This window comes from Antrostomus carolinensis, unplaced genomic scaffold (assembly GCF_000700745.2).
Source record: "Antrostomus carolinensis isolate BGI_N321 unplaced genomic scaffold, ASM70074v2 scaffold12761, whole genome shotgun sequence".
NCBI classification, from domain to species: domain Eukaryota; kingdom Metazoa; phylum Chordata; class Aves; order Caprimulgiformes; family Caprimulgidae; genus Antrostomus; species Antrostomus carolinensis.
The window spans coordinates 6,482-17,926 of NW_010292058.1; the positions used below are offsets into that span (position 1 = coordinate 6,482).

At 40.2% G+C, this 11,445-nt stretch overlaps 1 protein-coding gene across 1 annotated transcript in view; it reads left to right on the forward strand.

Moving 5' to 3' along the window:
* PTPN13 (protein tyrosine phosphatase non-receptor type 13) overlaps positions 1 to 11,445 on the forward strand; it is a gene marked incomplete at both ends in the record, with an annotated part of 33,769 nt that overhangs the window by 2,817 nt on the left and 19,507 nt on the right. Inside the window, 7 exons of the mRNA XM_010176816.1 lie at positions 292 to 445; positions 595 to 733; positions 1,136 to 1,288; positions 3,301 to 3,483; positions 4,769 to 4,931; positions 9,637 to 10,060; positions 10,228 to 10,325. Coding sequence (XP_010175118.1) covers positions 292 to 445; positions 595 to 733; positions 1,136 to 1,288; positions 3,301 to 3,483; positions 4,769 to 4,931; positions 9,637 to 10,060; positions 10,228 to 10,325 — 1,314 coding nt within the window. The remainder of the gene's footprint in view (positions 1 to 291; positions 446 to 594; positions 734 to 1,135; positions 1,289 to 3,300; positions 3,484 to 4,768; positions 4,932 to 9,636; positions 10,061 to 10,227; positions 10,326 to 11,445) is intronic.

Below are 11,445 nucleotides of genomic sequence, written 5' to 3' on the forward strand. Positions count from 1 at the left end.
GAAATTTTAAAGAAACCTAAAAAGCTCCTATTTTGTAGCTGTCAGGGAAGGTAACTTTATCTTTTTTTCCCCATTGGTGTCTTTGGAATAACTATTAAATGATTTCTTTTGCCCTTAGTCAGTGTTCCCTTTAATAGCTGTTGTGCTTATAAGCTGTTGTTAGTCAACAATAAAACCTTACTGTTTAAACCCAAATTTCAGAATTGTAAATCTGGTCTTGATTATCCAGTTAAAGAAAATACTTGGTTTTAATGTTTTTGCCCATGTGCTTCCCTTTAACATTCATGGCAGACAATGAATTTTTCTTCGTTGATCCTGACCTAAAGCTAAGTAAAGTAGCTCCAGAAGGATGGAAAGAAGAACTGAAGAAAAAGAACAAGCCCTCTGTCAACTTCACTCTGTTTTTTCGCATTAAGTTTTTTGTGGATGATGTCAGTCTGATACAGTGAGTGTATGCAAAAATTTTTAACCCCTTAAGCCCTAAATTTATGGAAAGAAATTGGATATTAATCAAATACTAGAAAATTACCTAATATCAGGAAGAGTACCAAAGGTGGTGTGGGGTTTTTTGTGGTTTTTATTTTCCTGTTCTAGGCACACGCTGACCTGTCACCAGTATTATCTGCAGTTGCGAAAGGACATCCTGGAAGACAGAATGCACTGTGATGATGAGACAGCCTTATTATTAGCATCCCTAGCTCTCCAAGCTGAGTATGGAGATTACCAGGCAGAGGTACACCATCATTTCCACCTCTGAGAATCTATGTTCTTAGTGGTTAATGAAAGAATGGACTGTGAGTTGCCACACATGTGTCCCAGCTCTGCCCTGAGCTGGAAGCTCAACTGATATGCTGTTGATAGTTTTTGCTGTGGGCAAGTTTTCTTTTAGTCTAGCACAGGGCTGTTGCAGAATGTAGTTCAAGATCTGGGTGTTGAACCATCTCTTCAGTGGAAATAGTCAGGCTTGAATAGGAAGAAACTGTATGTGAAATTAAGTTCTGGGTCAGGGTTGAGATTCTGATTTCCTCCCTTTACTCAGCTGTAATGCATAATTTTCTGTAAAATCAATGTTTATGCTTAGTTCGTGCTCAAGGAGTATATGGAGATGGCATCACAAAAATGTTTCATTTTGTAGGTGCATGGCATGTCATATTTTAGACTAGAACACTATGTCCCAGCTAGAGTGATGGAGAAACTGGATCTGTCCTACATCAAGGAAGAGCTGCCAAAATTGCATAGCACTTATGTGGGTGCATCTGAAAAAGAGACAGAGTTAGAATTTTTGAAGGTAAGTGGGCAAGCAGTGTGCTACCTTCATCTGTGACTTGAAAAATTCCTTGTGGGAATATGGGTGCATGGACTTCAAGCAGAAACACAGGAGAACAGCTGAATAGCACTGAAAGGAAGAAAATTTAAAAGATCTTCTCAAAAGACACATCATTACAAGTGAGAAGAAGTTGTAATAGATGGGAAGGAAGTCCTTTTTTCCAATCAGTAGTCTTTCTGGTTTAGCTCAAACTAGTTAAAAGCAACTATTGATCTTTGTGTTTATTCTAAAGGAAGCTATGATTATGAAGCAGCACATCTTGCATTCTCTATGTCTTTTGTTCTTTCTGTTGAGGAAAAAAATAAATATTTAAAGTATGAAAAGTTTTGTTACAGCTAATACTGTTTATGGTGCCTGGTATGAAGCAAGCCAGAAGTATTACCAAGCAGAATTCTCTATGCAGTTACTAAGAAGGATGATAGGAACACTATAATCACAGATATATTTGGTTTATTCTAAAAGGACCCATTAAGAAATGTAATTATGGGTTTTGGTGCTGTTGCTCATGAGATAATGATCAAGTTCTGCCTTGATACAATGGCTGCAAATGAGTTCAGTGGGTGACAGTTTGCTGCTGAGACACTGAATAACCATTACACTCTTAATTCCACAGTGTCATGGTTTAACCCCAACCATCAACTAAGCACCAGGCAGCCACTCACTCACTCCCCCTGGTGGGATGGGGGAAAGAATTGGAAGGGTAAAAAGTGAGGAAAACTTGTGGGTTGTAAATAAAATAAGTAAAGCAAAAGCTGTATGTGCAACCAAAGCAAAACAAAACAAGGAATTCACTACTTCCCATGGGAAGGCAGGTGTTCAACTATCTCCGGGAAAGCAGGGCTCCATCACACATAACAGTTGATTGGGGAGACAAACACCATCACTCCAAACATCCCCCACATCCTTCTTCTCCCCTCAGCTTTATAAGCTGATCATGACATCGTATGATCTGGGATAACCCTGTGGTCAGTTGGGGTCAGCTGTCCCTGCTGTGTTCCCTCCCAGCTTCTGTGCACCCCCAGCCTCCTCGCAGGTGAGGTGGGGTGAGAAGCAGAGAAGGCCTTGACTCTGTGTAAGCACTGCTCAGCAATAACTAAAATACCTCCTCGTTACCAACCCTGTTTTCAGCACAAATCCAAAACACAGCCCCACAGCAGCTACTGTGGAGAAAATTGACTCTATCCCAGCCAAAACCAGCACACACAGTCCTACTGCAGTTCCCAGTCTCTTTGAGAAGGTGATGGAAGAGGCACTCAGCTGACTTCGCCCCTTCCAAGGCTGTTGCTTATTTGGCAGAAGTGTTCTTGTAACTTAATCACTGAGAACAAGAGTAGGGGACTTGATCCTGGCTAAACCTAATCTGAGTGGGGGTGGAGGTGGTGAGAGCAGTTAGATTCCCTTGTTTGATTCATTCTCTCAGTCCCTTATGCCAGGACAGAATGACTGGGAGTGCAACGTGAGTGCAACTGTGTCTTTTGGCAGTTACAGTGATCACAGAATTGCAGTGTTAATCTAATCCTGTCTTTAAGAAATGTGTCCATAACAAGTGTATCTGGTGTGGTGGTTTAACCCACAGTAGGACCATCCTCATGCACAAACCCTACACATCTGGCTCGTTATAATTTGTTGCCAACAATTGATTTGTGCAAGTTTTGATTTACTCACAGGTATTCTTGATTCATGCTTTGGTTGTTTGATTTTAATAAATACATGATTCATTTGCTGTAGTGTTTGGCAGGTCAAGAGATACAACCAAAACTTACAGCTCTCTAGAGCAGCTGATGTGTCTCTGTTGTAATATCTGTAAACTGTGTACGTGGAATCACCAGGCAGAGAGGAATCTTTTTTTTCCCCCTAAAATCTATATCTCTCTCTCTATATGCATATATTAAAATATTTATACAGAGGTATTAAAAACTTGTAATAGCCTTAACTTCATATTCTTAGAAGTTTCATTGCATTGCTCTGTACAGTTGTGTCAGAGGCTCACAGAATACGGGGTTCATCTTCATCATGTGTTGCCAGAGAAGAGATCCCAAACAGGCATCCTTCTGGGAGTGTGCTCCAAAGGAGTGGTTATTTTTGAAGTTCACAATGGCACCCGCACACCTGTACTGCGCTTCCCATGGAGAGAGACAAAGAAAATATCCTTTAGTGTAAGTTGGTCTTTTTTCCTCTGTCTGTGTGTACATTGCTATATTTGTATCTCCAGGTACTGGTTTTGTTATTTTTGCAAATTAAGATGCTGTAATCTGAGCTGTGTTTTATTATAGGAAGTCTATATTTGTATCTCCAGGTACTGGTTTTGTGGGTTTTGTTATTTTTGCAAATTAAGCTGCTGTAATCTGAGCTGTGTTTTATTATAGGATTGAAATAGGAGTTTTGATGTTTTAAAAATTGAGGGGTGTTTTTTGTGTGTGGTGGTTTTGTGTGTGTTTGGGTTTGGGGGGGTTTTTTTCTTGTATTCTGTGCTGCTGAGGTTCCAACCTCAGAAGAGTGTTTAACACCTGTGTGTTGGCAAATCTCTATTGATGTGAAATGTGACTTCCCTGCCTTCTAAGGAAAGAACTATCATGAAGATAGATCAAGGGCTGCTCTTAGCATGAGGAGAAGCTCTGCCCATTTACTGCATCTCTGGGCCATCTGCCAGGACGTGGATAGTGAAGGAGCACCAGAGTTGAGAATCCTGCATTAGAGGACTGGGAAACTGGCAAATGCCAATACTCAGTGTAACTAGGAGATGCACCTATGTTACTTTTAAGTTGATATATTTCCAAGAGTAGTTAAATTAGTTGATAGTGGATGACAGGGGCTGCCATTTGATCTGGACAATACCAAGCAACTTTAGTGGGTACACTATAATCTGGTGGTCATGTGTCATTTTTTAATGAAGTGTTGAGCTTCAAATGCTTATCTTTATACAGATACTGAAAAGAGTACTTCTAACTCTGTCTGATATCTCACTGAAAAGCTACAGCCTGTTTCATCTGTGGTATGACTTTAACTAGAATTGGTAAATTGAAATTTAAAAATTACTAAAAAGCTGAATTTAAGACAGGGGACATTAACTGAGAGATTTCATTATTAGATGGGCATCTAGTTCTTTTTCTCTGGAGTGGCAGCACCCTTTGTAACTTCCTGGGAGGCTTTTGAAAACCCCATCTTGCAAATTATAGTAGTACTGGTCGTGATTACTTAGGGCTACCAGTAACAGAGATGGGTTAAATAATCGTAAAGTACCATCTCAGCTCGCCCAGAAGTAGCTTTAAAGTGCTACTTTATAAATCTCAAATTTCTTTCAATTTTAGCAGAAATCTCTCCCATCGATGCATTTTGCTTCAGGAAAGTTTGAATGCTGTAACTGTGCACGAGCAAACACAAAATTCTTTGTAGGCTAAAAGGAGTCATTGTATTCAATTTTTTTCTTTCTCCATTGTGTAGAAGAAGAAGATAACTTTGCAGAACACGTCAGATGGTATCAAGCATGCATTTCATACTGACAGTAGTAAGACTTGCCAGTACCTTTTGCACCTCTGCTCTTCCCAGCATAAATTCCAACTACAGATGAGAACCAGACAGAGCAACCAAGATGCTCAGGATATTGGTAAGGAATGTGGTGCTGTGTTGGGTTTTAATAGCAATCTATTTTTGTAAGGAGAAAAACTGAACTTGAGCTTCAGTAGTTCTGCTGAGTGCTGCATGTGTTTGGCTCTACATTTGGAGGGTTTATACTATAAAGAGAATCTACTAGCTAAGTTTGTTTAGGTTTTTTAATGAAAAAAAAAAAAAGACAATGAGCAGATCACACAGAGCTGGCACACAGCAGCTCCTCTAAAGTAAAAGGAATCTAAAAATAGGTCACTAATAGTATTTTCCCATTTAATTAATGTCTTTTGGCCTTTTTCAGAAAGAACTTGAAGATATTTCAATGACAGGGCTTTTACCTTTTGCTTAAAGTGAAATGAATTGGTTTGATAACGTGGAATTACAGATAAAATGGTGTGATCATGTGAGGTAAATACAATAGGGAGCATTTCATGATAGAATCATTAAGGTTGGAAAAGACCTCTAAGATCAAGTCCAGCCATCAACCCTACACCACCATACCCACTAAACCATGTCCTTAAGCACTATGTCTACACGACTCTTCAGTACCTCCAGGGATGGGGACTCCACCACTGCCCTAGGCAACTGCTCCAATATCTGATGACCCTTTCAGTAAAGAAATTCTTCCCAATATCCAAACTAAATTTCCCTTGATGCAACTTGAGGCCATTTCCTCTTGTCCTTTGCTTGTTACCTGGGAGAAGAGACCGATCCCACCTCTCTACACCCTCTTTTCAGGGAGCTGGAGAGAGCCAAAAGGTCTCCCCTCAGCCTCCTTTTCTCCAGGCTCAACAACCCCAGTTCCCTCAGTTACGAGCTCATCACACTTGTGCTCCAGAACCTTCCCCAGCTCCGTTGCCCTTCTCTGGACACGCTCCAGCACCTCCATGTCCTTCTTGGAGTGAGGGGCCTAAAACTGAACCCAGCACTCGAGGTGCAGCCTCACGCTGATCACTGCCGTAGTCCTGCTGGCCACACTGTTCCTGATAACAAGCCAGGATGTTGTTGGCCTTCTTGGCCACCTGGGAGTGATGCTGACTCTGTAAGCTGTGGGTGTAGCTGTCTTCATTCCACTTAATGTTTGGTGGATCTAGTAAGGAACAACACTGGTGCTAGTCAGTTTTCTTCAGAGTTCTTCTACAGAATATATTTTCATACAGAAAATCTGAATTGGAGAATGCAATCATTGAAAAAAATCCCTCTGTACTATTTTCTTCACTATTTGGAGCAGAGCTCACTTAGCTTGCTGGCCTTCAGCACAGCCTGGCAGTGCTATTTCGGTCAGTCTGCATGTTCATTCATTCTTTGTTCCCTCTTTTTATCTGTCTGCATTCCAGTTGCTGTTAATCCAGACTTCTACCATCATAGCTTGGATGGAGTCTGACCCCATTGCTGTGGAGATTGTGCTCCCTAATTTAAAAAAAAGAAAAGAAAAAGTGGGGGGTGGGGAAAGGCATGTGGCAACTATGCAGCCTTTTTTCTGTTCTGTTGAACTCTACCAACCTAGTGCAGAGAAATAAGACCAAGTGACTTAAAACTTTTGTACCATTCTGTAATTTAGTGCTTGCTTACCCTGAATTGCAAATAAAAATAGTGCATGGAAGGCTTCCTTGGCTAGGCACGAACGTGGTTGCTCTTGCAGATGTAGTATGTATTGTGCTTTGGGAGTCTGGAAGATAACAGTTTGCTTCTGTGCAGTGCAAATTCAGATCCCAAGTCTCAAATTTCAGCAGTCGTTCATAATCAGAAGCAAATAAATTGGTTTTATGGTTAATTCCATTACACTTGGTTATTAAAAGTAAAAACTCAAACAAAAAGTTAGCTTTTGTCATAACTTTACTGGTCTAAGTTGATTAGCCATGTTTCTCTTCCCTGCATCCATATATACATCTAGCAACATAGTTACTAGAATAATATTTTTTTAAAAAGAAGCTATTATAATACATGTAAGAGAAAACAGTGATGATGCAGATTGTCAAAATAGCATATTAATTACAAGTACTGCTTTTCTCTTGTTAAAGCAGTGAAATCCCAGGCAGTATATGGGAAGCATTATTCCTAGTTTGCAGAAGCATCAAGTTTTGTTTTAGTTTTTTCTCAGAGCCCTTAAAAAATCAGTAAAAACTGGTGGTTGGAAGCACTCAGCAAAACAGTAGAGAAAAGGGCAGGTGGCAATATTATTATCTCAAGGCTGATCACCCCAGGAAGTGTATGTTTTAAAACTTCCTTAAGACTCAACAGCCCAGTGAACATAAGCATGTGTCTGTAATAGTGGCAGTGTTTGTGAGGTGGAGTACCAGACTTCAGAAGATTAATGCACTTTGGATGGTTCTTTAGAAATAGAGTATTACAGTGTCTTGCAAGGCATCTTGATTTCAGCCAATGAGTGGAGAAAATATTTTGAGAGAAGGGAGAAGGCCTGGCATGCATAGTGACAACAAATAAATGTTCATGGAACATAGCAACAGAGGATGGAGGTATAAGGGAGAGCACTTTATAGCCCCCGTGATGGACCATGACTTGTTTTTCAGTTGTTGCACAATGTCTTCAGTGACCTGGGAGGAATGATTTCGACACGTGTAAATCTAATAGAAAGAATAAGGGTTGGAAAATGCCTCTCAAATAACATTTTTTTTGTGTGAATAGGAAGAGATGAGACAAGTTAAAAAAAAAAAAAAAATAAATAAAATTAAAAATTACTAGCTATTTTATTATGGTACTCCTCCCCAGAATGGGGACGTGGCAAGAGCAAGTGTCATTGATAACTTCTGTCAGTCAGGAAACTGAGATTTGTGGATCTCGGGTCTGATAGAGCAAAACTCTTCTTATGCAGCTCATCTAGTCTGTCTGGTGGCTATAGCTAGAGGAGGTGTTTAGTCTGGGGGAAGAAGTGGTAGTTGTATACTAATTCACCTTTAAAAAGGACAAAAAAATACCTTCCACAACTAAATCTTCTCAATCTGTATGCCTGTTGTGTAGAGAAAGCCTGAATTACTGTTGCAGTTAATTCCTGCCCTAGGTTTTGGAGGAAGCAATGTCTTTTGCAGTGGCAGTGCTGTGGTTTTGTTTACTAAATACACTCTTTAATGGTGAATACTTCAGCATTTAGTTAAGCTCGTGGATGATGGCTACCAAAAAATAGCATTTTCCTTTTGAGTTACAGTGCAGCTTCCTAAAGCAGCTTATTTCCTAGCTCTATATAGAGTATAAAAAACCCACTAATTAACCCTAAGTCAGGAATATATGCACACTTTTCCTCAGACTTCCCTGTGAACTGACTCCAAGACATGAGTGAAGTTTATGAAGGGTTCAGATGACCTGATTTCCTTTAAAGGCTTTAACCAGCAAACATGTTGCCACAGCTTATCGAGTTTCTGTGTGAGAGCCAAGCCACAGGAGCTTAACTGCTAGCCTTAGGAGGCAGTTAGGCTAATAGAAATGAGCCCTGCTCAGCTTTACTCTGAATTAAGAGGGGGTTAGGCTAAGTTGTATTATCTTGCATTTGCTTTCGGCGAAGAACATCCACCCAGACAGTTCCCACGACTCAGCTGAGGGTAATTTAATTACAATCCAAAACCTGTTTCTCTTTGCTGCTTAAGGGAATCCCAGTCCACGAGTCAAAAAGTCTGGCAAACCCCAGACAGCACTTTCTGTTCTGTACTAAAATGTTTAGGATGTTTCTAGCAGGGGGAGTCCCCAAGTGCACTTGAGTGAACTGATGTTCTTGAACCAGGTAGAGATACTGCCAAGCCCCCATGACTTTGCAGCTGTACTCTAAGTGTGTCAGGGACTCATGCAAAGAGAACTAAGCAGTGGGTGGATGGAAGCTTGGTAGGATTTGATAGTGTAGATGTGAGGAAACCTTGTTCAAATTGTGGAAAAGACTTGTCTAAGCAGGTTTAAAGGAAGTGTCGTCTTCCAGGTCACTTGGCTTGAGGGTATTATTTGCTTTGCAGAAAGAGATGATGTGCCTGTATATAAGACACGGCAGTTTAACAGCAAATATGAGGCTTGATACTAATAAAGGGATAAATATTCTACTCTTCTGTGTTTTTGGATTTCAGTGTAGTAGATGGTCAGGTTAGTGTAATGTCATGAACTCCAAACTTTGCTTCCTGAGCAAACTACATGGTGGTTGTTTATATGTACCTGGTGATCATAGAATCATTGGGTTGGAAAAGACCTTTGAGATCATCAAGGCCAGTCGTACCTGTCCACTACTAAACTAAATCTCTGAGCACCTCATCTACCTGTCTTTTAAATACTTCCAGGGATGGTGACTCAACCACCTCCCTGGGCAGCCCATTCCAGTGCCTGAGAACCCTTTCAGTGAATAAATTTTTCTTGATAGCCAATCTGGCACGACTTGAGGCCATTTCCTCTTGCCCTGTCACTTGTTATATGGGAGAAGAGACAAACACCCACCTTGCAACAACCTCTTTTCAAATAGTTGTAGAGAGTGAGAAGGTCTCCCCTCAGCCTCCTTTTCTTTAGGCTAAACAACCCCACTTCTCTCAGGCAGCTGATGGGTATGATGGTACAGACTTCTGAGCATCTAGGGAAAGTGTGCTTCGTGTGAGTTGGTTGTTTACAATGCATGCTTTACACAAGGAGGTCACACTAGCTCTGCTGTATAACTTAAATTTGTTTGGTTTTTGGTTGTTTTTGGTTTGTTTTGTTTTGTTTTTTTTAATATTCCACAGAAAGGGCTTCATTTAGGAGCCTGAACCTTCACGCGGACTCTGTCAAAGGTTTCAACATGGGACGAGCAATCAGTACTGGTAGCCTGGCCAGCAGCACTTTGAACCGCCTCGCCGTTCGACCTCTGTCTGTTCAAGCAGAGATTCTGAAGAGGCTGTCCTGCTCTGAGCTCTCACTCTTCCAGCCCCTTCCTGGCTCCTCAAAGGACAAGAATGAGAAGACTCCATGGGAGGAAAGACCCAGGGTTATGAGCAAGTCATTTCATGATCTGAGTCAGAGTCACATCTCTGTTTACCCCCCAAGGAAAAATACTATTACTGCTTTGGACTCTTCCCCCCAAAAAATAGAAGACATAATGGGAAGAGTCTTTCAGCAAATGCCCAAATTTGATACTGGATCAGGAGCAGGAGCATTAAAACTGAACAAGTAAGAGTCTCTCTGACCACCCTGCAATATCTTTGTGTACAGTCAATGTACATTTTGCATCAGTTTTGATTTATCATTCATACCATTATTTTATTACATTGATCCTTCCCTCTCCCAACTTCTTCTCCCCTCTGTCTGGTTCCCTTTCTCTCCTTCTCCCCTTTAAGTTCAAAATCTCATGCAGGTTTAAGTAGAAGCCCTGAAAGAAAGAAAAATGAATCAGACTCATCATCCATTGAAGATACCGGTCAAGCCTATGTTGTAGGTCAGCATGCAAAAAATAATATTATTGTATTTACTAACTAACCTCTAAAATTGCTTTGAGTGTAATACTTTGATGTATTTATTAACTGATGGTAATATTTCAATTTGAAAAAGGGAGCAGAGTATCACATGTTAAAGTAATCCAGGCCAATTGCCTGTTGTTTCTGGATAACTGTGGCAATTAATCAAAATAATCCTCCCTTGGACAACAGCAATCTATAGACAAGTGTGCAAAGTATTAGTACTTGATAGTAAAAGCTGTTCCATAAAACATCTTCTGTTTTGTCACTTCAGAGTGCTATTTTATTGTATGCATCTTTTAATACTTTGCTAGTCTTCCCAGTCAGTCAAGCTTGAACTTTTTTTGTGTTTTCTGTGGAAATGGTGCAGGGAAACAATTTTTGGAAGGGGGCTGTTTGGCATAAGTTGGCTATTGACTAGTACCTCTCAGCAGTAACTACACAGCTCTTTTTTGATTGGTCTTATTTGGATATAATAAATTAGATAGAATTTTTTTGCAATACATGGGGTGTTCCACAAAAACACTCTTGTAATGAGCTAAACCAGATGTAGTTACTCCGTTTTCTTGGCAAGGATTGGGTTGCACACCCAGAGTCTTAGTAAGAAGTAGAGATGCAGAGTTCACACTTAATAAAAAAAGATTCAGAGCAGCTAAATAGACTTAAACTTGCACATTGAATTATCATACATTAATTTTTAATATCCTCAGTTTTTGGTTATAGGAGTTTCCCTGTTATAATAATAGAAACCACAATGACTGAAACATATGCAGCCTTAGCTTGCTTTTGTTGCTTTGCTTTTGCTTAATATTAAAATACTCATTAGCTACAGAACATGAGAAAAAAAGGAAAAAGGTGAAGTTTATGGGGATTGGTATAAACAAACCTGCAGAAAAACCAGGACTGACTTCGATGCTTTTTCAGTACTGAGAGCATAAGCTACTACAGAGTGAGATAAGCCATGCAGTTTCTGCAGTGCCTGGTTGCAGCCCTTTATCCTGTGCTTTTAGCTTTACAATTAGTGTTCCCATCTGCTGACTCATGATGTTCTGGACAGCAGATGTGATAAAAATCTTAGCTACATGTCAGAAAGTCCTGCTG